General features: G+C 38.7%; 1 protein-coding gene and 1 long non-coding RNA gene across 2 annotated transcripts in view; one reads left to right on the forward strand and one right to left on the reverse strand.

Moving 5' to 3' along the window:
- Positions 1-17,781, forward strand: part of faf1 (Fas (TNFRSF6) associated factor 1) — a 66,813-nt gene extending 49,032 nt beyond the window's left edge. Inside the window, exons 14-19 of the mRNA XM_058389388.1 lie at positions 1,513-1,649; positions 3,100-3,188; positions 6,721-6,801; positions 6,898-6,975; positions 10,900-11,115; positions 17,147-17,781. Coding sequence (XP_058245371.1) covers positions 1,513-1,649; positions 3,100-3,188; positions 6,721-6,801; positions 6,898-6,975; positions 10,900-11,115; positions 17,147-17,230 — 685 coding nt within the window. The 3' untranslated portion in view covers positions 17,231-17,781. The remainder of the gene's footprint in view (positions 1-1,512; positions 1,650-3,099; positions 3,189-6,720; positions 6,802-6,897; positions 6,976-10,899; positions 11,116-17,146) is intronic.
- On the reverse strand, positions 17,009-27,436 carry LOC131352870 (uncharacterized). Its single transcript, XR_009204560.1, has 3 exons — positions 27,295-27,436; positions 24,670-24,766; positions 17,009-23,643 (listed from the first exon to the last, which is right to left on the reverse strand). It is a non-coding gene; the product is annotated as an uncharacterized LOC131352870 (long non-coding RNA).
- Positions 27,437-27,832: the final 396 nt, after the last annotated feature.

The raw sequence follows: 27,832 nt of genomic DNA on the forward strand, positions 1-27,832 counted from the left end.
GCAGATTAAAGGCGGACAACATCTGGGGCTATTCATGAAGAGAACGGTGACACACACAACCGTGTGTTTTTGTGTGCATACACAAAGTCATGTCTTGAGACACACACTTGTACATTCTCACGCTCCTGAGTTGAGGCTAAGTGAGTGATGATTGGCAGTGTTGTTGGCGATTTGTGTGTACACATACAAGAAGCAGTCTGATGCCAAGTGTTTCATCTCAGTAAGAACGGCTGCTGTGCTTCTCTACCTGCTGCCTTTAACACAGATTAATTATGCATAAATGTGCTGAGTATATGCCTGTGTAATTAACACTCCTGAGACAGAATGCTTGTTATGATATATTAGTAAGTTGTTTTTATATTTGTATCACTTAAATATTTTTGAACAGTTGATTTATCCCATTAGTAGGCTTTTTTTCATAATGCAACTGGCTTCTGCCTGTCATGCAGCATGTTCATGACACAGTTGTCAGTCAAATATAAAACTGAGAAATTGGAATATGAGAAAGAGAACAAAGATGTCATTTCCATTATGAAGTCATGCATGATGAGACTTCTAAAATGCCAGGTGTTGCCAGTGCTGGAAAAAAAAAAATAGAAGAACCACCCTGAGGAACTATGAAAACTCTTTATGTTCTCACATATTTCTTCAGCTGTCATGAAAATGAAACGTCTGCGATGGATGGCATGCCTACAAACATTGCAAGTGTATTTGTGTAATGACGTGTTGTTTAGCTATGTGAAAACAATCTGTGAGACAAACTGTATCCAATAAATACAATGCCTGTTTGAGTTCCAGTAGGTCACAGGAATGATACTCCATATTTCTCAAAGATAATGATGGACTAAATGCTTCTTTATGATACTTTTTCACTATTACTCTCAGACACCTTATGTGGCTTTTTTTCCCCCACTTTTTAATTCCATTTCAGTGCAATGCTGAATAATTTCATCCGACTTTCTATTCGTTCTCTTAATAAAGTACTCTCTGCTTGTTCTCTCACTCTTTTCCCTGACCCCTCATACTCCTCTGTTCCATCAGTCTATTTTATCAGCTTGTTATTAAGGCTGCACTTATTAAAGGAAGAAGAGAGAATCTAATCTATATTTGCATTCAGTCTATAGCAATTCATTAATATTATGACATTTACTGTGAGCTCTGCGAGCCGGCACGCTACCCTTTTCCTTCAGTGAAATGTTAATTTAAAGTTCTGTCTTTGTAATGGAATAAGAAATCCTCCTTGGCCTATCAAATTCAACAAGGCAGGAGTGGAATACTAATTTGGCTCTGTGGTATATTTAGAGCGAGAGAGATGTCACTCAAGAGAAAAGCCAGAATAGTTTTATTTAATACAATGAGCCCTCTTCTCGAGATGTGTGATTTTTTTTTATTTATTTAGTTTTTTTTTTTTTTTTTTTTTAAACTTATTCCTCTTGCTATATAGCTGCTGATCGTTATTCCACCTATCCAAGAGTGATTCTAAAGTATATCCTTTCTCATGTTCCCTTACAGACTACTCACCATGTGCACGCGACATTTCGGAAGTGTCGTCGCACAGACCATTAGGACATACAAAACTGACCAGTTCCCTCTGCTACTGATAGTCATGGGCAAAAGGACATCCAATGAAGTTTTAAATGTTATTCAAGGTAACTGTGCACTGTGGAGGCTGCAGAAAGCCTTCAAATGCAAGCAAATAATTTCCTACTTTTATCCATTTGATATAAAACTGGACTATTAAAAAAGTGTATTTATGCATTTCCATGAAAACAGAGCAGTACAATAACAAGTGAGCTTTACTAAGGGGTCTAGCTGTCAATATTACAAAAATAAATACTTAAATTTTTGTGATACATAACATGCATCACTATAGATTTAAGTATTGGTTTCTTAACAAACTACCAGCAAACATCATCTTGCAAAGAAATAAAACCTTTTCAATGGAACAGAAAACCTTTTTAACACTTAACATTTTAAAATGATTCAGTTTGAACATCAGACCAGCTGTTTCCAAACTAGTTGTCATTAAAATGTATCATGGTACTGAAGATATCTAAGAGACTGTGCTATCTTGTCAGAGTAAACGTTACTATGTTATATTGTCCTATACTCACTGTCCGCATTAATAGCTGCAACTGCACACCTATTTATTAAATTACCTGGTCAATAATTCATGTAGCAGCAGTGCAAAGATGCAGGTACATTTCAAAAGCTTCATCTAATGTTCACACCAAACTGGATTGGGGAAAAATGTGATGTCAGTGGATTAGGTTTTGACATTGTTGTTGGTACCAGACAGACAGAACAGACAGACTGGTTTGAGCAGATGGGATTGCTACAATAATTCCTCTATTATAATTACTCTTTTGCCATGGTAGGGAGAAAAGAGTCTCAGAATGAACAACACATTGAACTTTGAGTTTTGATGGCTTACAACAACTGAAGACCAGAAAGGTCACCTTCTATTAGCCATGAACTACATGAACTTCATCCAGGATTCTGAGGCTGTAGTGGGACAAGGCTTAAACAGGACAGTTGTAAATTGGAATAAAACCACGACACATTTTCAGTCTTCAATTTAATCATCCTGTTTGATGTGAACGTTAACTTGATCGGTATCTGCATGATTGTATCTTTTGCTCTGCTGCTGAAGGACTGGCTGATTGGATAATTGTATGAATGGGGTACAGGTTTTCTTAGCTAGAACTCCAGAGTCAGAGTTAGGGTTAGAGCCACCTTTCTAATTAATAGCACAGTTTAGAAATATTTAGTAGGAAAGTTTTATATGATGTCTTTAATCAACCATGTTATGTCTACTTCCATATTTACTTAATTCTAAATTTACTACATTTGAAATATTTATTAAATTCCAAGTAAAAGGTGAAGCAGATCTTAAACTGAAGTGTGATGGGAAGCTGTTACCCAAACTCAACCAGGGCACAGAGCTAGGTTCTGACTAGTTGATGTCCTTTTTTCCCCCCAGCAGGATGATGAGTTATTACACCGTCCTGTTGGAAAGTACAATTTGATCAATTCTGTAATGGTACTGCTGCATATTTTTGCTATATTAAACATGTGCATGTGCCTTTCTCATTATAGGTAACACTACAGTGGATGACCTGATGATGAGACTGATGGGAGCAATGGAAATCTTCACAGCCCAGCAGCAGGAGGACATCCGAGATGAGGTGAGAGACACAGCAGTGATCATGTCCTTCCAGAAGAATCCTATTGACCATTGAATATAAGAGTGTTGTAATATATCCTAATATACTGTATATATAAAGTTAGTGTAACTGAGGCAGACGAAGGCAGACACTTTTTGTACTGCACTTTTATACAAGTGTATAGTAAAAGAAAGCTTTATAGGCATGTTGTAACAAAGAGCAACCGTTTTGAAGCATTTGAATTGTTCCAGTCCTACAGTGGGATAGAATACAAAGTCTGAAAACGTATGTGTGTGTTTCATCTGAGTATTAAGAAGCACAATGCATTAGCTACTTTGGTATCATGTTGAGGTCTGTAGTGTTAACAGAATGAACAGGATGTCAGTTCTATATGCATTTGCTGCATATGGTCAACGCTTGCTTTAAATCAATGGGACTGTTCAAACAAACTCGCACAAAAAGATAAGACGTGCATGTGTGGGATGTCCATTCAAAAAACTGTGTTAAGGGCTTTTAAAGGACCGGTTTTGCCCTTTGTAGTACTCCTCTCATGTGCAATAGACACAAAGAGAAACTGACCCTTCTCTCTACATGTCATATTAACTAGAATTCAGCTTTCATTACCAGATTTTGCTGTCATCTGAAATACAGCTAGGACAATATTACTAGGAAACAGAAGTCAGTGCTAATCATAATTTCCTGCAGTTGGAACTGGGCATTGTGGGTTGAAAACTTCTTGTTCATTTAAGTGCTTCCACCCACAAGCACACAGGTGTTTTCATTCAGTCTGCATACCATGTGGCTGACTGGAGCTGTCTGTGGTTTACTGGGAAATGTTCAGATGACAAGCCTGGGTTAGTCTTGCCCTCTGGCTGTTTGGTTGATTTGATTTGTGATGACAATCTCAAACCCCTCAGTAGTGGTTGAGTCATTAAATATGAAAAGTAGCAGAAGCTATGTTTGCTTTGCGGCTCTAATGCTGTACAACTGAAGTTTAGGAGTGTTCTGGTTTGAAATGTTCATGTTATGATAATCTACATAGCCTTACAGTATTGTAATATAAATCATCCATTTAAAAGACACACAAGCCAGTGGTAAAAAATGAAGGAAATATTATCCGTCACTCACTCACTTTATGTAACTGCATGTCCTGCATGCTTTTGGAGATAAAGGGCTGGTGTCCAGCCCGGGAACACTTGGCAGAAGGTAAGAATATATTCTCTGGATGGGACTCCAGTTCATCGGAGAGGAAAATAAATTTTACAACAAGTTATGACAGATTGTTTAGCAAAATATATTTTTGAGAAGGATACTTCCATAAAATCTCTTACATTGTCAGTATTTATCACGTTGTCATTAAAAGATGAAATAAAAATGCCTGTCAGCAAATCCAGTGTGCTGTGCCAAAAAAAAAGTAGAAATGCATTTTAACGCGTGTTTTGAAAGTCAGCTGTAACCATCTGATCATTCATCATGTCTGATCTTGGCGGTATGATTGCATTTGGTTTTGTTTTTATAGTTTTACGTTCACTAGGACTTTCTTTATGTCACAGCTCCAGGAAAAGTTTTAAAATACTGCTTAGCTAAATTGTGATGTCCAGTACATGCTATAAAAATAGTATTACAGCATGAATTAGTTATTCATTAACATTAAAGCCATTAACACCAATGCCAATGAAAGCTCCCATCCCATAACTTTCCTCAGAGTGCAGTTAGATTTTGACACACATTGATACATGGATGGTTTGTGATGGAAACACCCAGCTCCACTTGCCCAGGCTCAGCACAGTCTCTCCGGGTGTAATTAATGGCTTCAGTTGGCTGGGAAGGGAATGTGAAGTGATGGAGAGGGTGCTGGAGTGTTATCTGGGTAATGGAGCAGAGGTAATTACTGCAGAGTCCTCCAGCACATCCTATAGCTGCCACATTCAGTCCACCATCAGGTGGGAGTTGAAGTCTGAAGTGCCCTGGGTATGAACTCATGACATTTGTGGTTTGACAGTTTTGAGCTTTCAGTGAAAAATGTATACATATGTATTGATAGATAGCTTTTACCAGTAGGTAAAATAAACAAAACATTGATCTACATATACTTGGAAATGGAAATTGTAGTTACTGATATAAGACAGCTATTTTTATAGGTGTTTATGAGTATCAGGTGCTTAGCTGACTCAGGATGTCTAGATTACATCTTGCGTATATTCTCACACACAGTCTTTTTCAAACAGGCCCAGCTAAACATGACCTGACAGCATCCATTTTCCTGACAAAATCACAAATGCATTCCTGTGTTTAAATGTGTGTGAACGAGTGAGGCATGCCCATATCTGTGTGATTAAAAGAGTTAACATAGAGATATATTTTGAGATTTACTTAAAACCAATACAGTTCAATCAAGCTAAAATTGTTTTCTTAACCTTAAGAGAAACTGAAACCTCCACATTAGGTTAAATGTAAACATGTGAACAATAATGACAGCCAAAAGACACACACTTCCCAAGAAGTGTTCTAGTGGTGAGTGGATGTTGTATCTTGAAGTTGAAGGATGACAACTGGAAAATGAATAGAAGGAGATATGATCACACACATATGCATGCACACACACACACACACACACAAAAGACAGTTACAGGTGTAATACAGTATATATGTAACACAATGGCTATTACACCCATTTTTAGAGCTTATTATGAGATAAAAGGTCACATACCCTTTTCACTTGTTGCCACCGAAGGCTGTTTGATTTTCGCTTGCTTTGCGTCATAGGTTTTGACACGTGATTGAAAGGGAAAGAAGTAGAAACGGACTTTACTAAAAGAGGCTGGGCTGTGCACCTTCTTTTTAAAGACTGTTCATGGCACCATAGGCATTTTAAACAGTGATGATTATTAAATTTACTTTAACGTGCCATTCCCCTGCTATTCCTAATTGACCAAGAAAAAAAAAATGACCCACACATGCCATGGTCCCCTCTCTCAGTAAAACGTCAGGATGTATTGGCCCTGTCTTTGATCACACAGCATGCTCCCATCCTCCTTCTCAATCCTCTGTAGCCACACTCTTTCACATATCACCACAAGGTCGGGCCTGAAGAACAGATCTGCCAGCTTTTCATGAGCCCAGAAACAATGGCAGGGGCTTGACCGCATGAAGGCAACAGTAGAGTTTCCACTTCTTTACAACTCAGCAGGCCGACGCACAGCTGGGTGGCCCCTAACAAACAGGAATCTTTCCAATAGACACACACACACAATAGAATAAAAGGGCCCTCTAGTGTATGTCGTGGAACCCATATGATACTCTTTCAGTCTTCCTCAGTTTTTCAGTTTGTCACTCAGATGTTTTCTCTATTGTGAGCAGTACAACCACACAATGCTGCTTCATACATCAAAGGCTCCCATTGAATCCTGTCTTGTACCTCGGTTATAATTTATGGCTTGGATGTATTCTGCCATCACGGATGGTTTTGTTTGTGATGTGTTGACATAAACAATTATGATTTCCTGTAATTTGTCTAGGTTGTAGGAATAATAGGCCCTCTTTCTCAACACAGGATGAGCGTGAAGCTAGAGAAATGGTGAAGCGAGAGCAGGACGAAGCGTATCGCTTGTCATTAGAGGCTGATCGCAAAAAGGTTTGTGAATGCAGTTGTTAAGCTTATTTTATCTGACTCTGGTTATATGATGGTGTAAGTTATATGACTCTACAATTAAATCCTACCTTTTCACAGAGAGAAGCACAGGAGCGAGAAGAGGCGGAACAAGTACGTCAAGAACGAATCAGGAAAGAGCAGGAAGAGGAACGGGAGGTGAGGCCTGGCTTCAGTTTCACAGTTACCATTCTTAGAGACATCTTAGCTCTCGATTATAATGCTATAGAATAAAGTAAACCATGCAGTAAGCATTGTTTAATTGTTGATTCACCCAAGAATACATTGAGAAACTTAAAAGGTTCTTCTAAGAGGGTTGAATTTAGTTCTGAGGCCATGGTTTCAAGACCTTTTTTGTTTAGGTACTTTTCTGTGGACCAGGAGCTGTTGGGGAGGAATGCACTTCTGTTAGCAGTGTTAACTGTGTATTGTGATGAGTTCACCACCTAGGTGAACTTTAACCTTCTAAATGAATGACCTTCAGAAGGTTCAAGCTGACAGGATACAAGAGGGACAGGATACTAATTAGCAAGCCTGCTTCTTTTTTGGAGGAGGAGTGAAGGAATTCTATTATAAAGAAAGAACAGTACCAAGATAGATAGTTAAGAGAGATTAATTTCTGCCTGCTAATGTCACACCCTTCTCCATTGGGTCCAGCAAGATGCCAGTCCAGATGCACATGTCTAGCACTACAGAAGAAATAGCCCCCACACACAGTTAGGTTTAATTTTGGCTTGCTCAGGATAAATGTTACTTCTGTGTGTCAATAACTGATTTAGTTATTGACGCACAGAAGTAAGATTAGATAAAGATTTATGATTCAGGTTTTTGCCATTATTTAAATGTCAGATTCCCTATTTGAAGTGTAATGAAACAGAATTATTAGTTAACAGTATAACTAAGCTTTTTGGCCATCACAAGCTGCCAAAACAACATGAGTGCACCTTGGCATAAATTCTCTGGAACCATTCTGGAGGAATGAACATCATTCTTCCAAAGTGTGTTCCCTGAGCTGGTTTCATGGTGACAGTGGTAGAGAGTGATGTCTTACATGCCGCTTCAGAATCGCTCATATGTGTACAATTGGATGGAGATGCGGTGCCTCTGAAGGCTCTAGTATATGATTTACGTAATTTCTGCCCGCATCAAATCATTTGGTGAACCCGCATGTCCTTTGGATGGTGGCATCGTTATCCTAGAAGAGAGCATGCTCCATCAGTATAGAAATCTTTCATATAGAATAAAAGTCAGAATAAGTTTCAATTCATTTTCATTGCATTTATCTCTAAAGCAGTAGTGTTAAAATTCGTTCCAGACATATTTTTAAAAAAATGTAAGAACAGTTCACACAGGCTTATTTTTGCTAAGAATGTACGTTAATCTCCCATCTCTCTTATCTTTCTGCGCCATCAAATGTTCTTTTCTTTCCAACATGTTCACAGGTCTTTATGCTCAGTGATATGTTTTGAGATTTGGTAGCACAGAATCACACTATAGCCCTATACCCAATGTGTTTCAGAAGCAGGTCTGAATCTAATGCAACAGATTATAACAATTATATTAGATCTATTATAACCTGTGTTTTAGGGTTTTTTTTTTTAAGCCATTTACAGCATTACATTTTTTTCCCTCTGTCACCCGTTTGTATATGGTAATACACAGCAACACATGAAATAAAATAGATATGATCCATTTTTTTAAGAATTCTTGGATTTGACACACATACTGTACTATTTTCTGAACTAGGTTGTGTCTGGACGCATGTCAACTCAGTGACACATTTGGATAATTGAAATATTTGGCAAATGCACAGGCCTGGATATACTGTGACAGCATATTCTCTGTATGCATACATGTATATGATTCTCCAGTTGTGTACATTCCTTTTAAAGACTGTAGCACTAAAAAGTACATATTAAAGCAGGGACTTTAAAAAGGATTTTCAGGCAATCGCTTGTGGCCGGAAAAGCGGCTCTTATAGACCAAGAAAGCCACCATTCTACTGTTTGTGGCACACACAAATGTTATTGTCCCTTTAATGAATTGAAATGCACAACACACAGGTTCATATTAAATCCCTGCTGCACAATGGCAGCACAACACAACACTCACACACACACAAAGCAGACTTGAGTTTAAAGGGAAAGCTGATAACCCAGACTTCCTGGCCCTCCCCATGGTCTGCTTATTGTCTGTTTACTCAGTAATATAAAGCGTGTTGTCTGCTGATGTGAACCTGCTATATGAGATGATTTGTCACATTAGTTAAACAGGCTTTCACAAAGACTTATAATTAGCTTAGTCCAGTTCAGTCTCCCTTTTTCTTTTACATTCAGTGCTCCCTCTATTGCCATGGTGTATTCAACCCCTTGTAAGCAACAGTGTATTTTCAGATATATGATACCTCACAATGGCTTGCATTAGATAGATTTATGCCCTCTTTCGATTAAGCTTTTAATGTATAAAGCGTGTAGACAAAGATGGTACTGGAGTAATTGTGGCAGGTCATTTTTCGTTTGTGTGTGTATGTGTGCATGCGCTTTAATGAGAGAGAGGCTTTTTGAGGCTGCTCACCTGCTGTCTGTAATGAACCCTAAGGGACTCACTACAGTGCACACCACAGAGGAAACACACACGCGGACGCACACAGATAAAATCACCTGCACCCGGCACCTGCAGTAGTTATTTATTCTCTGCCGGTTCTGTGAAATATTATGTTGTCACGCATGTATGACATCAGTTTGATGCCTTTTAATGTGAATCACTCGACTGTGCAATGGGTGAAATCTCATGTATTCTTTTTCTGCTCTTCACTGTTCTGGGTCTTGTTCACGTGACATAATAATCCTGCTTGTGAACTCGGATATGCTCCGAAGCTACTCCTTGAAGTGCACATTTAACCTGCTTCACTCTAAATGGAAATACACCAGCCGTGTTAGAATCTGTTTCTCTGCCGCTCAGTTTAACTCTTGCGAAGGGATAAAGATGGGAGATATTAAAGGGAGTCTGCGTAGCGTGTAGTGGGCAGCAGCTGCTTATAAGCACTGTGTTTTTGTGTGTGTGCGCATTCTGGCTACCCTAATGCTTCATTTTTTTTTTTTTTGACATTGTGCATGAATAAACAAAAGCAGCATGATGCTCTCCACCTGGAGTCTCTCCAAACTTTCCGGTACACACACACAAACGCTCACAGACTCTCGCTCACGGCAGCCCCCTCGCTGCATATGCGCAGTGACAATGGATTCAGGCAAACAGTGTAGTGCTGGAGAGAGGGGAAATGCTGTCTGTGATTCGGACTCTTTTGTGTCCGATGCGGATGAAAGAAGGAAAAAGAAGAGGGGAGTGGTGATGTCGTTATTCTGCCTTATGTCAGGTGCTACACAAACACACAGATACGCTCTGTTTGTTTTGTGCATTGAAAGAGATGCTCTGAAGCGCTCTTTGTGTGCAAGGTTGGGTGGACAACACGCGCGCGCACACACACACACACACACACACGCAGAGGGTTAGGTCCAGGGAGAGATGCTGCTCGTCCCCCAAAGAGCCCTTGCCATGCGGGCCTCTACCTGAGGGAGTGGGGCCGGCACGCGCACAACACAAAGCCTGCAGCTGCTAATGAGCTACTGTTGTACACTTTGATGAAATATAATTGCATTACGGTGGGTAAATAAAGGCGGCGCTTGTTGTCACAGCATATGCTACCCAGTGTCACAACAGGAACAACAAGCTGGAGGTGAAAATCCCCAGGGAGCAGAAGGTCTTGCTCTGAGCCACAGGAGACCCAACTATACTCCTCTTCCGTTATCTCTATCTCACTCACCATCACGTTTCCTCTCATCTTTACCCATCTATTTAGTTTTGTCCATTTCAAAGACTACTTTCTGACTTAACTTGCTCCTTTCAAGCTGAGTATATTGCACACAGCTTAAGCGTGTGCTGCAAACAACCATGTTCATATCACAATACTGTATTTAATACAGGCTAAACACCTATGAGAGTGTATTTTATATTACATTTTTCTTTAATTATTTTGCGGTATTTGAGTATATAGTAACAGAGATTTGTCTTGATTCCTATCTCCAGGCGATCCGTCTTTCACTGGAGCAGACCTTACCGCCAGAGCCCAAGGAGGAAGCAGGAGAACCAATCAGTAAACTGCGTATCCGGACGCCCAGCGGAGAGTTCCTGGAGAGGCGTTTCCTGGGCAGTTGCAAGCTCCAGGTCCTTTTCGACTTTGTGGCCTCCAAAGGCTATCCATCGGATGAGTTCAAACTGCTCACCACTTTTCCCCGTAGAAACGTGAGTTAGCATATACCCACTTAAACAACATTATATCCATGATTTTGATATTTGAAGGTCTAATTTTAATTCTAAATCACTTTTAATTATTGTCCACCTGTGGGGCAGTAATTAAAGTACAGACACTAGATTTTTGTGTGTGTGTATGTGGGTCATTGTGTGTGAGTGTTACAGCTCAGCAGGAAAAACAGAGTGTATAATTGGCTAGTTAATTCCACCATGTGGCTAGAGTTTGTTGCTCGACTTTAATCCCTTAGTGTGTGTGTGTGTGTGTGTGTGTGTGTGTGTGTGTGTGTGTGTGCGCGCGCGCGCGCGCTCGGGCATGTGTTTCTCTACTGTAGGACTCTACAAATACTCAAACACCTGCACGTTAATTAAAATCCGTGCGTCACTAATTAGTATTTTTCATGTTTTTTTTAAAACGTCTATCCACAAGTGCATACATAATTTTCTGAATATTAATTAGGGTCTTTGATGCAGGAAAGCACACTGGCTACTTAGGATACAGTCAGCACATTTCTCCTGTGTGAGTGGGTTTTTTTCTACCACACGGTCATTAGAGAGCTGGGTGTGCTTGCTCTGCGGCAGGTAGATAACAAGCACTGCCCTTAACGACCTGACTAATTAACAGCATGGAAACAGAAATGGGCTTTCCATTAATCAAGAGAAGTGTGCAGGCCTGCCCAGACAGCATGCCATCCGAGCCCATGGGGACCTGGAGGACGGTCCCCATGAAAAAGAAAAAAAAAAACACATGCATAAATGGAAAGAAAGAAAAAAGTAAACACTCTCATTAGGCACATGCGTAATCATATAGCAAAACATGAACACACTTACAAATATTTACATTAATATACATATACCATAAGCGAATATTGATGTAAAAACAGGTGAACCACCACTGAATGCATCATGTGAGCTTTTTGTTTAGGAACCAGAGGAGAGCTGTGTGTCGTGAAAAGTGTATCTAGCATTGGAGTGAGTTTACAGAGTTGAGCGCGGAAAGACTGGCAGTGTTTTTCACTGTGAACACAGTGCCCAAGTTTAATCCTCCTCTTCTCTCTCCCTCTCTCTAGTTCTCCTTGCTGTAATTAAAATCATCTCTTTCACAGACTCCCCATCCTTCCCTCAGGATTAGAGCTTGCAGCACTATTGCATTTGTAATTCAGCACAAATGTTTAAACTTCATCTCACCCTCTTTCTCTTCCTCGGCTCCACACCCAAAAAAACCAAGCTAATTGCCAGCAATAAGTGAGTGAACAAACATGGATGGGGTCTGTGAGGTGGGGGAAGAACCTAGTAGCCGAACGCTGTTGTTTCTCTATCCGTCCTTGCTGCATTGGAGCTCGTCTTTTGTCAGGTCCTGTTTGTTCTCTCCTTCTCTTTGAGCACCTGCCTTCGTTGGGGGAGAGCTAGAGGAGGGATTAGCACTAGCTTCTGCATTCTGCATCTATTCATATGCTCTTTAATGCAATGCCAGAGTTCCATAGGCCGTCACACCCTATTCATACTGTCTTCAATACCATGGCACAGCAATCTAGGCTGATGTTGGGAATCAGTATAAGTTCTAATTTTTGACATTCAAGGTGACTTCTTTAATGGCTTTTGAAAGGTTCTCCCCAGTCCCCGTTTGTCTTTAGCAGCTACGGTCACTGTCTGAAACTGAAGTCATCCCAGCACGATTCAATGTGTGTTTTAAGTTTGGCGTCTCTGATGTTGGCGTGCGGTTCTGTTTGTGTGTTTAGATTGGCCCTTCGCCTGTGATGTGTAGAGCTTCTCTCGCAGCCGTGCTAAAGGCTAGCCAGGAGGCAGGGCTGTGCACTCTGCCAGGGAACAAGTTCTCTTGCCTGTGACCCCCGCTTTAGCCGTGCACCAACTTCAGCTAACGCTAACACCCTTGCTACCCTCCTGCAGCCTGATAATGATCCCCCACTGCTTTCCTAATTGGCCAAATAAACACTTCACAACACGGTGCTAAGTCAGACCTGGCTATTGGATTTTAATTAATGGTGAAGGGCCCTAAATGGCTTCATTACAAACGCGTTGTTTCAGCTGCACGTTTTGCCCCGTTTCGAAGCCAGTATATTGCCCATGCGCTGTTTATTTTCCCCTGACTCCTTCCAGTGTATGGGCCAATTCTTTTGATTCAGACTAATGAACTGCAATATTTATCTGACTGCCTTTTGAAGTGGTGCTGCAGAGCTGAACAAAACCAGAATTACATCACTGAGAGTTCAGCTGCTGAGTTCATTGTTAATTTAGTTTAAATGTTTTGTGCACTTCAACTGTGCCATTCTAATTTAGTTTGTTTTTTGCTCAGTCTGCCTTGTGTAGGTTTGCTCTGCAGACTCGTCTTCATAACATCCACCTGCTTTATTGTGAAAGAGCTGTATTGTGATTTTAATTAGTTTGTTCCACGGTAATCCTTAAACATTCTTTTACTGAAATTAATTTTGCCACTTTGGCAGCTGCAGATGACGGTAGTAAATCCAGTTTCTGCCTCGTGTAAGCTACATCACTGGCTGAAAATAAAAGTGTATTGTTTGCCTTTCTCCATAAAGCAAACATTCACACTCATTTATTCTTTGATGTTTTTTAACACTGGTGTTTAGATTCTAGATACAGCCTTCATTAAACCTCACAGCCTACACGGTGAAATTAGCAGGACTGAATTAGCTCCAGCAGGGCTGAACCTAATTAAACTCTGTGGATGTAAATTGAACTCTGTAGGAGTCAGTGTATGTGCACTTAACCCAATCTTATACTTCTGATTTAACCCGTCACTGGTCAAGTTCTCTTAGTTTTCTTATTTTTATTTCTCTCTTTAGTTCTGCCTTGCTGTTTCTCTCAGCCTCTTGGGTCACCAGGGTGGCTGTCTGTCTTGTTTTTGTTGGCCTGTGTGGGGCCGTTCAGGATGAGTTTGTTAAGGGTTTAGGCGGATTACCTGCCATCAACATCATCAGAGCCTAAAGAAAACAGCCAGCCGCCGTGCAAGACTCTCTTCACTCACACAGCCACTTCTTTCCTTTTAATAAACCTTCCTAGGATTACCGAGAGATGAATCAGCCCATCCTGAAATGAGCTCACTTCATATGTTTGCTCTCTCTGTGTGTGTGTGTGTGTGTTACCCTGCTATGATCATTGTTACCTAGAATAGTCTAATATAATTGGTGAAGGGCAAGCAGAAGGTTCTGGAGAAACAAACAAGTGATGAGAAGAGGAGAGAGGGAGACGAAGAGAGCGAGACACATAGAGGGGAGGAAAGCAACAGCTTTGTTTGTTGACAGATGCTTCTACTCTTATGGTCTGTTAATTGGATACCAATGTAAACAATCACCCATGGCATCTGTCTCCTGCCACAGAGTGACACCTTGTTTCTCTCTTTTTTTCCCCCTCTCTTAAAGAGAACAGTCATGAAAACACAGCCACACCTGTGCCACCCTGTACCCTCATTTGCTTCTACCTGATGCTGGGGTGTTATAGCAGCATTTCAGGTTCATTTACATAGGCAGTATTTGTGAAGTGGTACGCAGGAGGAGGGAGAGAAAGTGTGGAGTGGTGTTTTTTTTTTTCATTTATTTATTTTTTTTGCAGTGCCATCTTGCCCGTCTCTCTCTCTTGAATATCCTTCTCTCCCCCTTTGCCAGCCTGTGCTGGTGTTGTCTCACCCTTCTCCTGCTGTCAAGTGCCACCTCCTCCCCGTGTCGCACTGAGCCCTCAGGTCATGCTCAGAAACAAAGGGCAGCTATCACACACTCAGATGACTTTTGGGGCAACAAAGCAAATGTGCTGTTATTGGTGTACCTTCACTTATGTCCCCTGAGAGATGCAAGCTGCTATGGGGGCCTCTCTGATCTTTCCGACATTCAGGGCTGTGCAGAACAGCAGCTCGGTCAGAGGGCTTGCAACCCTGTCCTAATGAGACACCTTGATATGAACATGAATGACTCTTTTTATTGCTGTACAGAAAACAATCAGAGGACTAATGAGTCAGTGTGTGCGTGTGGAGCTTATCATAATGCCAGAAATATTGACAAATATCCCTGCAATGAGAAAACAATTATTGGGGCAGTCAGCAAACATATATTTAAAATATAGATTTTTGTAGAATCCTGTAGTGCAAGACTCTGTGAGTGTACACTCTGAGTGGCAAGTGTTTCATTTATTTTTCTGTGTAAATATCTACAAAACCACCACACAGGGTTTCCCTTTATTAGCTACTCATTCTACCACATCCCAAAGCTCTGTTAAATTCAGGTCTGGTGATTGGAATGGTCACTGATGTACACTGAACTCGTTGTCATGTTCAGGAAACCAGTTTGATGTACTTTGTGATATGGAACTTTATTATGCTTTATAAGTTGGGTAAATTGTAGCCATAAAGATATTCACATTATTCAGGTAGGCTGTGGCATTCAAATGATGTTTGATCAGATGGTCAAATATGTGCCAAGAAAACATTTTTCACTTCATTACACTACACCATCTCTGACTTCTGACTCTGCCATCTGCATGTAGCAGCTCACATTGAGATTCTTCAGACAAGGCGACATTTTCCAGTCTACAGCTTCCAGTTTTGGAGAGTCTGTGCTCACTGTAGCCTCAGATTCCTGTTCTTGGCTGACAGGAGCGGAACACAGTGTTGTAGCTCGTCCACTTTTCTGGTTGCAAAGAGTTTGGTCTGTCAGCTCAGATCATTCTAGCTATTTTCTTTTGACCCCTCTCATCACCAAGCTGAATCTCACTGGATCAGCAGCTGCCCATCGGCTTACATTATAACCCTTCATTTACACTTCATTCATTCGTTTTCAACTAGAACTGGCAAAATTGGCAGATTGAGAGCGATTTTTTTTCTTTTTAGAACTTTTAGCAATAATACATTTCTAATTTGTGGTTACAGTGTACAAGACCGTCCATTTTTAGCAGGATTTTTCAGACATATTTTATGGCTAGCATCTAATGTATGGTGAAAAATCGCTGCCAGTGTCAACAGTGAAAAAACACTGAAATTCCGGCCCTTAGTAAACAGACATACAGTTGCAGATTAAAGCAACACTGAAGTATTTCTTTAAAGTCTCTGGTTACAATCAGTACAGTGGTGAGTCTGTGGTGAGACTATTGCTGTAGACTGTTGCTAATGTAGCCTAATGTAGTATTGAAAGTAAACAGAAAGTGTTTTATATGCTTCAGGGTTTCCTTCATGGTTCTGCTTGATGCTTATAACTGAACTGTAACACTGAAAGTACAGTTCAGGCTTCAGCTTTCTCACTTTGCTCTCTGCACATTCTTGCCACTCCAAGGTCGCTGTGTTAATTACCAGTGAGGGGTAAGACTAGGAGTTCTGGTGAGCTTGGAATAGAGGTCTTAATCAGGCTGCAGTTAATGCCCTGTGATGAGCTGTCAGTGACGGCACAGTTTGGGACACACAGGTGTGAACACCAGCCCTATGTAATAGGAGAACCTCACGCTATTAGCTCACTACAATAAACTCATGTCTCTCTCTCTCTCTCTCTCAGATCTGGTTCTGAGAACTTTTCACTCTTCTTCAGACTCTTTTGCCCATGGCACCCCATAGTAGTGTTGCTGTCATGTAGGTTAGCACAGGCTAAACCGTTATAGGTCCACCACATGCCCCCCCATCTGGCTGTGTGTTTGTTTTGGATTGGTGCATGTGTAATAACAAACAGGGTCTATCTCAGAGGGAAACGGGACACTCGGTGCGCATGGTGATGTGATCAGATTACCGCAACTCTAGTTCATGGTTTCAGAGCCACAGACCCCACACAGTGCACAGCGTAGCCCACACACAATCATGCAATCACATACACGGATCTTTGACATTTAAGAGGGAAGTTTAGTTCCCTGCTAAAGTAAGAAGTTGACCACACCAAAATTAATGGATATTCACTTTATTTGTACATAGTTGACCATTTACAATGCTGTTAAAAAACTGTCTTTATTGGTTTTTTTTGTTGTTGTTGTTTTTTAAAAATACATTAGATTATATATGTTTTCTTTCTTTCTCACCCAGATAACTCAGTTAGATCCGGCATGGACGTTGTTGGAAGCCAAACTCTTCCCTCAAGAGACTCTCTTTCTGGAGGCCAAAGAGTAGGACTGACTGCACTTGACAAATCACACAAACAATGAAGAACTTTTAGCATGGTGTCCACAGAGAACAGCCACACGCAAACACACTCATAGTACGTTGTACATGAATAATGAGTGTTCGTTATGATTCACACTGAAGCTTTCACAAGCACAGAGATACTGACACTCACTCACACACAGAACTGTCATGTTTTTCTCCACCCACTGAAAAGGTAACCAAAAAAGAAAAAGAAAATATTACAGTTGTGGAGACTCAGAACAGCATCACAGGTGAGGATGATCCACTATGGCTGACCTGATTTGTACAAGTAATCAAATAAGTTAATAAATAAATACCCAAATATGGTGGTATGTGACAAGCAAAGAGATGTTTCATGAAGAACTTTGGACTATTTCTTTCCTCCCCCAACTTCATTGGTTTCCTTGCTCTTTGGCCAAGTCCTTGGACAGTCAGCTATGTGCATTTCCTTTTTACCGATGATCAGAAATGGCTTTGTTCTCAACTCCTGAAAAGAAAAAAAAAAGAAGAAAAAAACAGAAAAAAAAAAAAAATAACAAGATCCCTCATGGTCATTTTTCCTCCCCTTTTTAGGTTTGATGCTGTATTAGTTTTAGTTGGATACATTATAAAATGTACATATGAACATGTGTCAATTTCATGGTGCTTATTTTTTTTAATGGCACTGTGGGATTTGGTAACAATAAAAGAGTCTAGACATCGCTGTTAATTTGGATTTCAGAAATGCAGGAAAAAAAGGTTGTTTCCTTACAATCAAATTAACAAGGTATGCACTGAGGGGCCATCTCTGGCTGAACTTGTGCAAAGAATTTGGGACGTTTATTGTGCCTTAAGCTTAGTCATTTGTGTAACTTGATTCCAATCATAAGTTATGCAGTGACCTTTGGATCTAATAGTGTCACTTGGGAAATGAGCAAAGTGAAATCTTTGAAGTTCATTTGTTGTATTTTGAACAGGCATGTGATTTGCTAGCCGGAAATAATAATACGTTTCTATTTGCACTGACCTCTATCTTCACAGGTGCAAGTTTTCTGGTTCATCAAGTATTGGCAACAGTATTTTTCGTTTGAAAAATAAGTCTGTTTTCAAAGCTGGTGAAAAAAGAGGTATTAGGTTCTCATATAAAGCAGAACCTGGAGTGAAGGCTTTGTTTTATTTATGACCTGTAATTGCAGTGACTGCACTGATCTGTCATCGGGAATAACTAAAATGAGTTCTGCTTATATATATATATATTTTTTGCAATAATGCTGGAGGGTTTAGACAGATATGCCCATATGAAAGTCAAACAAATGGTTGGATAAAATTGATTCATTGTCTTGTTTTTCAGCTGTGTTTTTCCAGACTTCTGTCTATTATCTGCCACAAAGGCTAATTTTCCCTGTTCAGCTCTGAGATTAAAAGCTTACTGCACCATCTGCAGCGCCGTTCATCACACAACCAAATAGAAGAAGTTTGAGTGAGAGAAATGAAGTGCGAGTCCTCAGCCAGTCTCAACGACCTTGTGTGGAGCTTAGAGAGGTCTGGGAAACATGTTTGGGCATTCTGCACATTAGCTTGTGTGCGGTGATGCTTCTATTTAGCATGCAACACACGTTTCAGTAAATGTTCTAAAATGTAATGTATCCTGCGTGCTCCTCCTTACACACTGGAGCTATTTGACGAGAAACGAGGGCCATAATTAGTGACACTCTTGATAAAGATGAACAAAAATGGCGTGTCAGATTAAGCTACACTTCATAATATGAGGAAAATACGTATATTGAAATGTATTTAATGTAAATCAATTGTTTTGTGTACCAGTGTGATATTTTTTTTTTTAATGCCGTTACGTTTTGATGTTATTTTACAACCTTTCAGCCAAAGTCCCAGTGGCATTTAGGCAATCAAGGTACTTTAGTTTATTTGTAACTGTCAATAAAGGCTTTCTTCAGGCAACTCTTCCTAACGGTCTGTTGAAGTGGATGTGACCATGTAGCTCTGTTGATATTTAATATGTGACCAGATATACATTTTCCAAGTCTTTCTGTGTATTGTTCAAATTAGATTCCTCTACAGGTAAGGCAACATGCTCCTGGGCTCTTGCTTGGTAATTTAACCAGCAGTTCAACAAATTATTATTTATATATTTCTGCAGGATAAAAAAATATTTGGGATCAAACACATTCACACAGAAACCTGAACCTCAGGAACTGCTACAAAGCTTCTTTTTTTTTTATTTATCTTGAAATACATTTAAATTTTATTCCAAATCCCATTTAAAAAAAAAAAAAAATTCATTTCCTTATTTTCATTTTTAAGTAGAACATTTCTCTCAGAGATTATTTTTTATTATTATTAAAAACCGAATTTAGTGTCAGTGCACTGTATTTTAAAGACCTTTTGTTCATCTTCATCAAGGGTGACAGTACTTTTGCATGACTTATGAGAATGTATTCACAGAGGAATATAACACAAGTCTAGTGGCAAAATGTTTTATTAATTAGTGTAGAGCAGCTGAGATGAATAATTAAGTAATAATTATTATAAAATAACCTAAATACTTTTTAGTTAGATTAGCGCCCCCCCCCATGACCATTTTACAGTATCTTTATTTAGAAGACATTTTGAAACCTTTCTTTCTCTCATACCAAAGCTGCCTCAACTCCACTCTTAGTTCTTATGCAAAGAATATCAGTATTTGTTTACTGAATCAGGCTTCTATCTTGCATTTTACATGACTTACCCCAAGTCTCAGTTTTTCCTACACTCCATTAACCAAAATTCCTTTAACCACTTGCATGACTCAAACCTGGGGTACTTTTCTCAACACTTATTTTATATTTGGTGAGCAAGACAAACTTAAAAATTGCATTATATTTACAGTTGTAAATGGTCTATGAATGTGATGTGAACATATTAGACCATACTCTCTCTCTATTTAAGACCAAAGCTCTCCAGTCAGGAGCTGAAAAGTGGTCCAGATACTAGACTCAAATGATGCTTTTTGGGATTAAAAAGCTTGAGGACCATTGTAAATAAACATTTCCTCTTTACTGCAAAATGGTTATTGAGGTTTTTGGCATGCATTATGAGTTTTGCTTGATCAAATATCCTGGAAATAATGACAAGCTAAGCTTTAACTCATTTGTCCTGCTGTTGCTTGGCTAGTCCTGCGTGCTGGTTCACAGGGAGTCCGAAGTATGTGTCCAAGTATCATGTCTGCGTGCAGAGTGAAAGGCGTTGGCATGCAAGCCACACGGCATGTCAAGATGAAGTTTCACTGATGTTTACTGGTGCAGAAATGACAGGTAACTCCTTTAACCTGAGGCACTATTGCCGATTGTGCAGTCCCTATGTGATATTACTGTTTCAATCACTGAGTGTTTCACTAATGTGCACAGACGTGGGCTTTGTACAGACACTAGCCTTAATGGGTTGGTTGGAAGTACTGATAATGGGATAGAGTGATGATGTTACTTTCAACTTGATCCAACTTGTCTTTTTATTCGCAGTGGGAAGGAAGGAGGGAGGGAGGATGCGTTTTGAGCAAAGTGAATAGAGACCAGAGATTTCCACACCTCTAATAATAAGTTTGATATTTAAAAGTCACATCTACTTTTTAATGATGTGTTAAAAACCATTAAAGCAGAATTAAACATAAATTTGTTCAAATACTTTAATTATGTTAAATCCCATATCACAGAGTATTGACTGAACATATAGGAACATCATGACTGAATGAAAACAGAATCCAGCCATTTTCAGTAAACAGATTTTAATGATTGCCTTGACTGATGTGTAATTAATAGCAAGGAACTGATCACAATTTAGGTTAAAAAGCATTGTGGTATAAAAACAATCATTTAGACTACTTTTGGCAAAGCCAAACAAGTTTAATTGAGAGAGTTTGATAATAAAACTGCTGCAAAATGCATCTCACGCCTCTTCTATTTATAGCTTAATGCTAAGGCATAGATAGCTACAAGCCAACTAACACAATAAGATAAAGAACCCGCTCTAGTTTCACATTTTAGCAATCAATATCAAGTAAAACTTGTTTACACTTTGTGAACTATTTGCTTTTTTAAACACAATGGCGGAACATCAAGCCCCTTCAAGCTTTAGCAAAGCAGTCTTTGAACTCTGGTGACCTTTAGTCTTCTCTTCCATATTAGAAGTGATCAGCAGTCAAACTCTTCGACATCTCAATCAGCGTCAAAGAATGGGCGACTGTCAATCATATGTAGGCCCCGCCCATTACCTGGACCATGTGTTGTCTCTCACTACAGCTTCCTTCAGCACGGACTGAGCACTGCTAAATCTCGGGTGGCGGCGCGATGCTCCGACGACAAAGGGGAAGCGTTCAATAATGTTTAACCAGTCTTTAAGGGTCAAGAATGCTGGCCCTCGGTGCGAGAACACAATTCCTAACGCAGGCGCTCTCCCCCCCTTTGAAGCGGCTTCCTGATCCCACAGCATCGCGCCTTTCACATCCACGCAGGCCGCCATGCTAAAATCCCAGACTAAACTAACCTGGCGGGTCACTCAAAGTTTACTTTCTCAGACGTTCTGGCTCTCAGAAACCCTCAAAGAAACTGAATCTATGCGGCTTAAACAGCCCAACACAAAGCAGTTCATATCCCTGCGACTGTCTCTGTCTCTGTCGTTGCGCCGTTAAAAAAAATCTTGATTTAAAACAAATCTAAATGCTTAACAATTAAACTGAAATGGAGTACTTCATGTCTAATACAAATGTCTCAGTCTGCATACCCTATGCGTCAGGGTTTTTTTTTGGACATCAGGTTTGTTTGTTTCAATTTGCCATAACCGATATTTTTTTATTTTTGCCACCTCAGGTCAACACCATGCAGGTATGAAAAACACACAACTTTTAATATTCATTATTATTATTATTATTATTATTATTATTATTATTATTATTATTATTATTATTATTATTATTATTATTGTTGTTGTTGTTGTTGTTGTTGTTGTTGTAAAACAATGACCATTACAAAAGGACAATGATGGTTCATCTTAAAATACAAAAGTAAACATAATGCACTTTCCTTTAATAATAAAATATGCAGAGAAGCGATGATATGATGGATTCACAAACTCAAATTAAACTGATTGTTTAGTCAAATTAAACCTATGAACATCACTGCATACATTACATATGCCTAGTGACCTGTATAATGTCGCCCCAGGGTAATACAGAGAAGTATATAATTATTGTATACAATGAAACAATTGGTAAAACATAAAAAATATATTGCTGGACATTCCAGCAGTAAACATTTTTATTACTTTATTATACGGACATTTAACTTACCCATAGTCTAGACTATGCAGCACTTCTCCCCTCTTCCTAAAAAAACCCCTTCCCCCAAATTACACATCCTTTTACATATTTCACCTTACTGAATTTGTAATCAACCAAACTCGTCTTAAAAATAACAAAATCCAAAAAAAACCCAACAAAATAGATATTGGGACATCAATCATAATATACTGCATCAGAGAAACGGTGGATTAGAGATTCATTATAGCTCACCTAACCCTGTCCTGAATACTAAGATTCACATTATGTGGTATACGGTATTAACTCACTAATATTTCGGTCTTTATTGGAAAAATTCGCCTAATTCCGCGTTTATTAGGCAGCGATTTCATAGCACTTGTTCGCCCATAGAGCAATCTGTAGCTACTTTAGAAATCTTTTACTAAATTAATTGTCAATAATTCAAATGCAGTATTTTTTCTATGTCAGAAAACGCAAACACAGTGATTGGCTGTTATTACGGATTATTATTTTTAAATTATCAATAAATAAAATGCATGTATAACAAGTCCATTTGCCATTACTTTGGCCAATGGATAATATTGAAATAATTTCTTATTGTCCTATAAAAATGTCTTATGTCTTATTAACATATCATTAATAACATTAACGTTAAATTGAATTTAGCACACCTGATTTAGTTATATCAGCCAGACCGAGATCTCCTAAAAAAATGCTATTGTAGAAAACGAATCTAGTAACATTAACGTTTTGTTGAGTCCACAAGAAACCAGAAAAACCCCCGAAGAGAATTAATTAATTATTAGTTCATTATATATACTACACAATACTGAGATAAATGAATAACAAATAACGTAGTGTAAATCTAATAGACTGTGACGTCATTATTATTATTATTATTATTATTATTATTATTATTATTATTATTATTATTATTATTATTATTATTATGCCCTCTGGGTAGTTTACTGACAGTTTGTGTTTTTACCTTTCGATGGCGTTTGTCTTTATATAATCTACTAAACATATGCGTGGAAATAATAGCTGTTGAAACTTTAGTTCTTGCACTTTCTCGCAGTTCCCTTTCCCAATCTCATCTCAGGAGAAAATTCTGCGGAAGGAAAAGGGGAAAAAATCAAGCTGTGGTATTCGGATTATGGCGGCGTGGATAAAGCATTAAATGGGGCTAAAGAGGTTTGAATGGACGCAGTGGCGTGCGAACTGAAGCAGAGTAATTATTGCTTCATAATTGTGTTCTTTTCCTTTTTTTGAGCGAATCGCGCAGCGGAGCCCCACTCGGAGCGGTTGTGACATTTAGGAGGCCAGTCTTTGTGCTGAACACTTCAAGTTTAAAAAACAAGGGCAATTGAGTCGGCAGAGCTCAAAGCAGCAGCCATTGTGCAGGAACACATTGAGTTTGGATTTAAGGACAATGGTGTTTCTCAAATTTCTAGCAAAAACCTATACTCCATCTGTGATCTCAATGAGCGTTCTTTCACCGGGCTCCTTCTTTTCTGTTCGGTTCGCTTTGTAAAGGGAGGCAGATGTGGAGGACTGGACAGTTTTAATTGGCTGGTACCTGAAACGCGCGCACGCAGGCGCGCAGCTTTCTTGCTGCTAATTTAGTAAACTTTCCAAACGACCGCACTTTTACTTTATCATCCCATCGTGGAATAACTTTAATAATCTATAACTGTACAGACCATTGAGATGTACATTACTGCGTTTAAACAGGTCAGTGTGTATTTAAAGTAAAGCTTTTAGACTGTGTTGTTTGCGTCACGCAGACCCGATCATTGTAATGAAAAACCAAAGATTACAAAGATCTGCTCGCTGTTTGAATGTATTTTTAAAACTTTGAATAAATTTTAAAAAGAGAACTTGCACGCTCTTTAACTTCGTAGTCATTGTAAAGGCTTATTTTGCGCAAGTTTAATGGCTGTGTGCTGTGCCTCGAGGGGGATGCCTGAGCTCGGGTGAGAGGCCTGCGCGGAGCGGCAGCTTTTTTCTTGTGAACAAGAGGTTAACAACCTAATGAGGACTTGGTGATGAGATGAAGCGTGTAAATGCGCACCGGTTTTTCGTGTACCCCCTGGATCTGCTACTCTAACCTCTGCTGCGCTTCGCACACTCTCACCGTTTCAGCAGGAGTTCCCGGGAGGCAATGCATCTCCAGGCGCGCTCGGGCCGGCCAGCGGCGGTGAGAAAGGTCGCCACAAAAGCTCGCCGGGGTACTAGAGGAACAGAGACATGCTGTTACATATGTTGGGTCAAGCATCCCTTTTGTGCCTCTTTCAAAAAGGTGTAAAACTCAGTCATCTGTGGAGTTTATAAAAGGGGATGAAAGGCCTGTATGGGTTTTTGATGCACAGGTCTGATGAACTGTTTGAAAGAATGTTGAATTTCTTAAGTGCTCACAGTCACTTTTAATTGCCCCGGGGGCATTTAATTGGAATTCAAAGATACCCATTCAGTTAAGAGTTTTGAAGTAGATCCGTGTAAGTTGGACTCATATACACATACACACACTCTAGAAGAAAATGTACAACTCTTAAGGGTTGTTTGGTCCCTCTGGGAAAATTCTTAAAGGTTCTGTGTAGAACCCTACGACAGTGTTTCCTTGCCTGTTGAAAAAAAATAAATGATCCAAATAATATTTCCCTTCTTTGATCACACTTTTTAGGTGTTGATTAACTAAAGAGACTTAAATGATATGCTTATTTGAGTTTGCAGATCCTTGTACATTTTTAGATGTATTCGGTACAATACAGTTATCAGTTATAGTTATCTGGAAGGAAATTGCAGTGGTGGTCTGAATTAAATGCAATTTAATTCAAATTAACAAATTTGAAGAAATAAAAATGTTGTATAACTATATAGTAGATTAAAATGTAGTATATATTTTTAAGGTTATGTTAACTTTTTTTTTTTTTTTAGAATGTTCTCATTTCCCAGTTTTTGGAAACAAGTAAATACATACGTACATACATACCTACTCTTGTTTAAATAAGTGTTTGTAAACAGATCTGCCCTCAGTTTGCCAATGAGGCAGACTCAATTTAACAGTCAGCACCTACGTGTGGTTTTTGTAATGAGCACCGAATTGCTTCTTCGGATGGCTATTTTCAGCCTTGCGAGAGAGCTGCCGAGATAATTACTTTGAATGTCAAAAAGATTTAGTTTAATATCGTCTCTATTAGTGGTGCTGGTTCAGTAATTAAAGGTGTGGATGAGAGTGGCGGTGGGACAGATGGCATTTGCTTACTGTGATTCCGTATGTAAACACAGAGAAGCGAGTGGAGGCGCAGGGGAGCGCAGAAACTGAGGAGTACTGTGCAGAATACTGCTCAAGCTTTAAAACATACACAAGTGGAAAGGATGCTAGGAAACGGGATTAATAAATTCAGACCACAATTCCCACTGTATTTCTGGAAATTAAAGAGAAGGCAATAAGTAAATAAGTACGTTTTAAAAATCATGGGGAATTGTTTGGAGAACTTTTGGAAATTAAGCATCGCTAAGTGTGACTTTTCCTTTCTGTATCATCAGTCTGTTAAAGGGAGCAGTGCTGCATATCAGATGCTTTAAAAAAACAAAAGCACAACCTAACCTATGTCCGGCTTACAGATAAATATTTTAAATTGCACGTTAGTGAAAATGACTCTCGCGTATATATATATATATATATATATATATATATATATATAACACACACACACACACACATATATATATATATAATTATTATTATTATTATTTATTTATTTATTTATTTATTTTTTTAATGCTTGTGTAATTTCAGTAAAATCTTAAATACTGACTGCTACTTGGTTCTTCTATTCTTCTGTTTATTTTCCAGTTTTTTTACGTAATAAAATTTATTACGTTATTTCCCAGGTTAAGAATGTATTCGTTTTACTACACGAATGTTTTAAATAAATAAGCCATAATTAGAAAAAAATAAATCATATCTATAATAATTATTATTTAGGTGAATTTCCCTTGAAGAAAATGGTATCATATAAGGTAGATAATTTATAATACAGCCTGATCTTTAATTTCTTGGTTAAAAAAAGGCTGACAGTAACAACTGATTTCTGTTTAATCGTATTTGTCATTTATAAATCTACTTTGTTTATATTTTGTTGTATTTTTTATATTTTATTATTATTTATTGTAACAGGGAATTTTATGAAACAGTAACAAAAACAACAACAACAGTAATCATAAAATAATAATAATAATAATAATAATAAGTATAATAATAATACATTATTATTATTATTATTATTATTATTATTATTATTATTATTATTATAAAGAAGGGTGAAGTAGTGAAAGCCGTTGGTGGATGTGTAAAAAAAGCTGTGCCTGAGGCATTAGTGTTGGTGTGACAACACGAATATTTGTCACAATAAACCACAAATTACGCGTATGGTATCACTGTCATGTCCAAAACCCAATAACCGAAAATAAAAGCTACAGCTGTTATTATTCATAGTCTTATAAAATGAAATGAAACGCTAAATTGCTGTTGAATTAAGGCAGCCTATATCTGTATTTAATATATATACATATGTATATATGTAATATAAACAATGCTTTTAAAAATAGTATAGTTAACTGTACCAGCTAAAGATAAAATTGGGCAAATTGTAAGTGCAACATGATTTAATTTGAACGTGAAATTTACAAAATCTACGGAGTCAAACAAAATATGAGATAGCAAATTTTAAACTTTAAAATAATGATATCAACTTACCTTATTCTCTGACTCTGACGTCATTAGCTGTAGGGTCATCGGGTATTTTTTTTAATTGTCTTTGTTCAATGAAAGTAAAATTTGGGTAAAGCTCTAAAAATTAGAAGTTAGGATTTTACTTCGTTTCTATAAAAAAAACAGTAGTGTACGAAAAGTTATAAATTGTGATATTTATTGATGCTAAATAAAAAAAAATTCTGACTGGCTTTTCTGTCCTGTTTATTGGTATTGGCATTTCTGTGATAAAAGTTTTATATCTTTGCTCTGCGTGATGCTTGTTATTTGAGAAAAGGACGCAGGTGGACACAGTTGAAAAACAGACAAGCCAATCAGATTGCTCCGTCCTCCTTTAGCCAATGACAGGCGCCACATTGTTGTCAAATTTGTCTAATGAAAACGTAGGAGAGCAACAATAGAGAGAGAGGGGGATCTGTATCCACTGGCGATCTCTCGAGGAAGTTAGTGTCTCACGCTGGAGCAGGGAGAACAAGCTCAGCTCACATTTACTCCACTTCCTCGGCTTGTTAATGATCGATCT

This window comes from Hemibagrus wyckioides, linkage group LG05, assembly GCF_019097595.1.
Source record: "Hemibagrus wyckioides isolate EC202008001 linkage group LG05, SWU_Hwy_1.0, whole genome shotgun sequence".
NCBI classification, from domain to species: Eukaryota; Metazoa; Chordata; class Actinopteri; order Siluriformes; family Bagridae; genus Hemibagrus; species Hemibagrus wyckioides.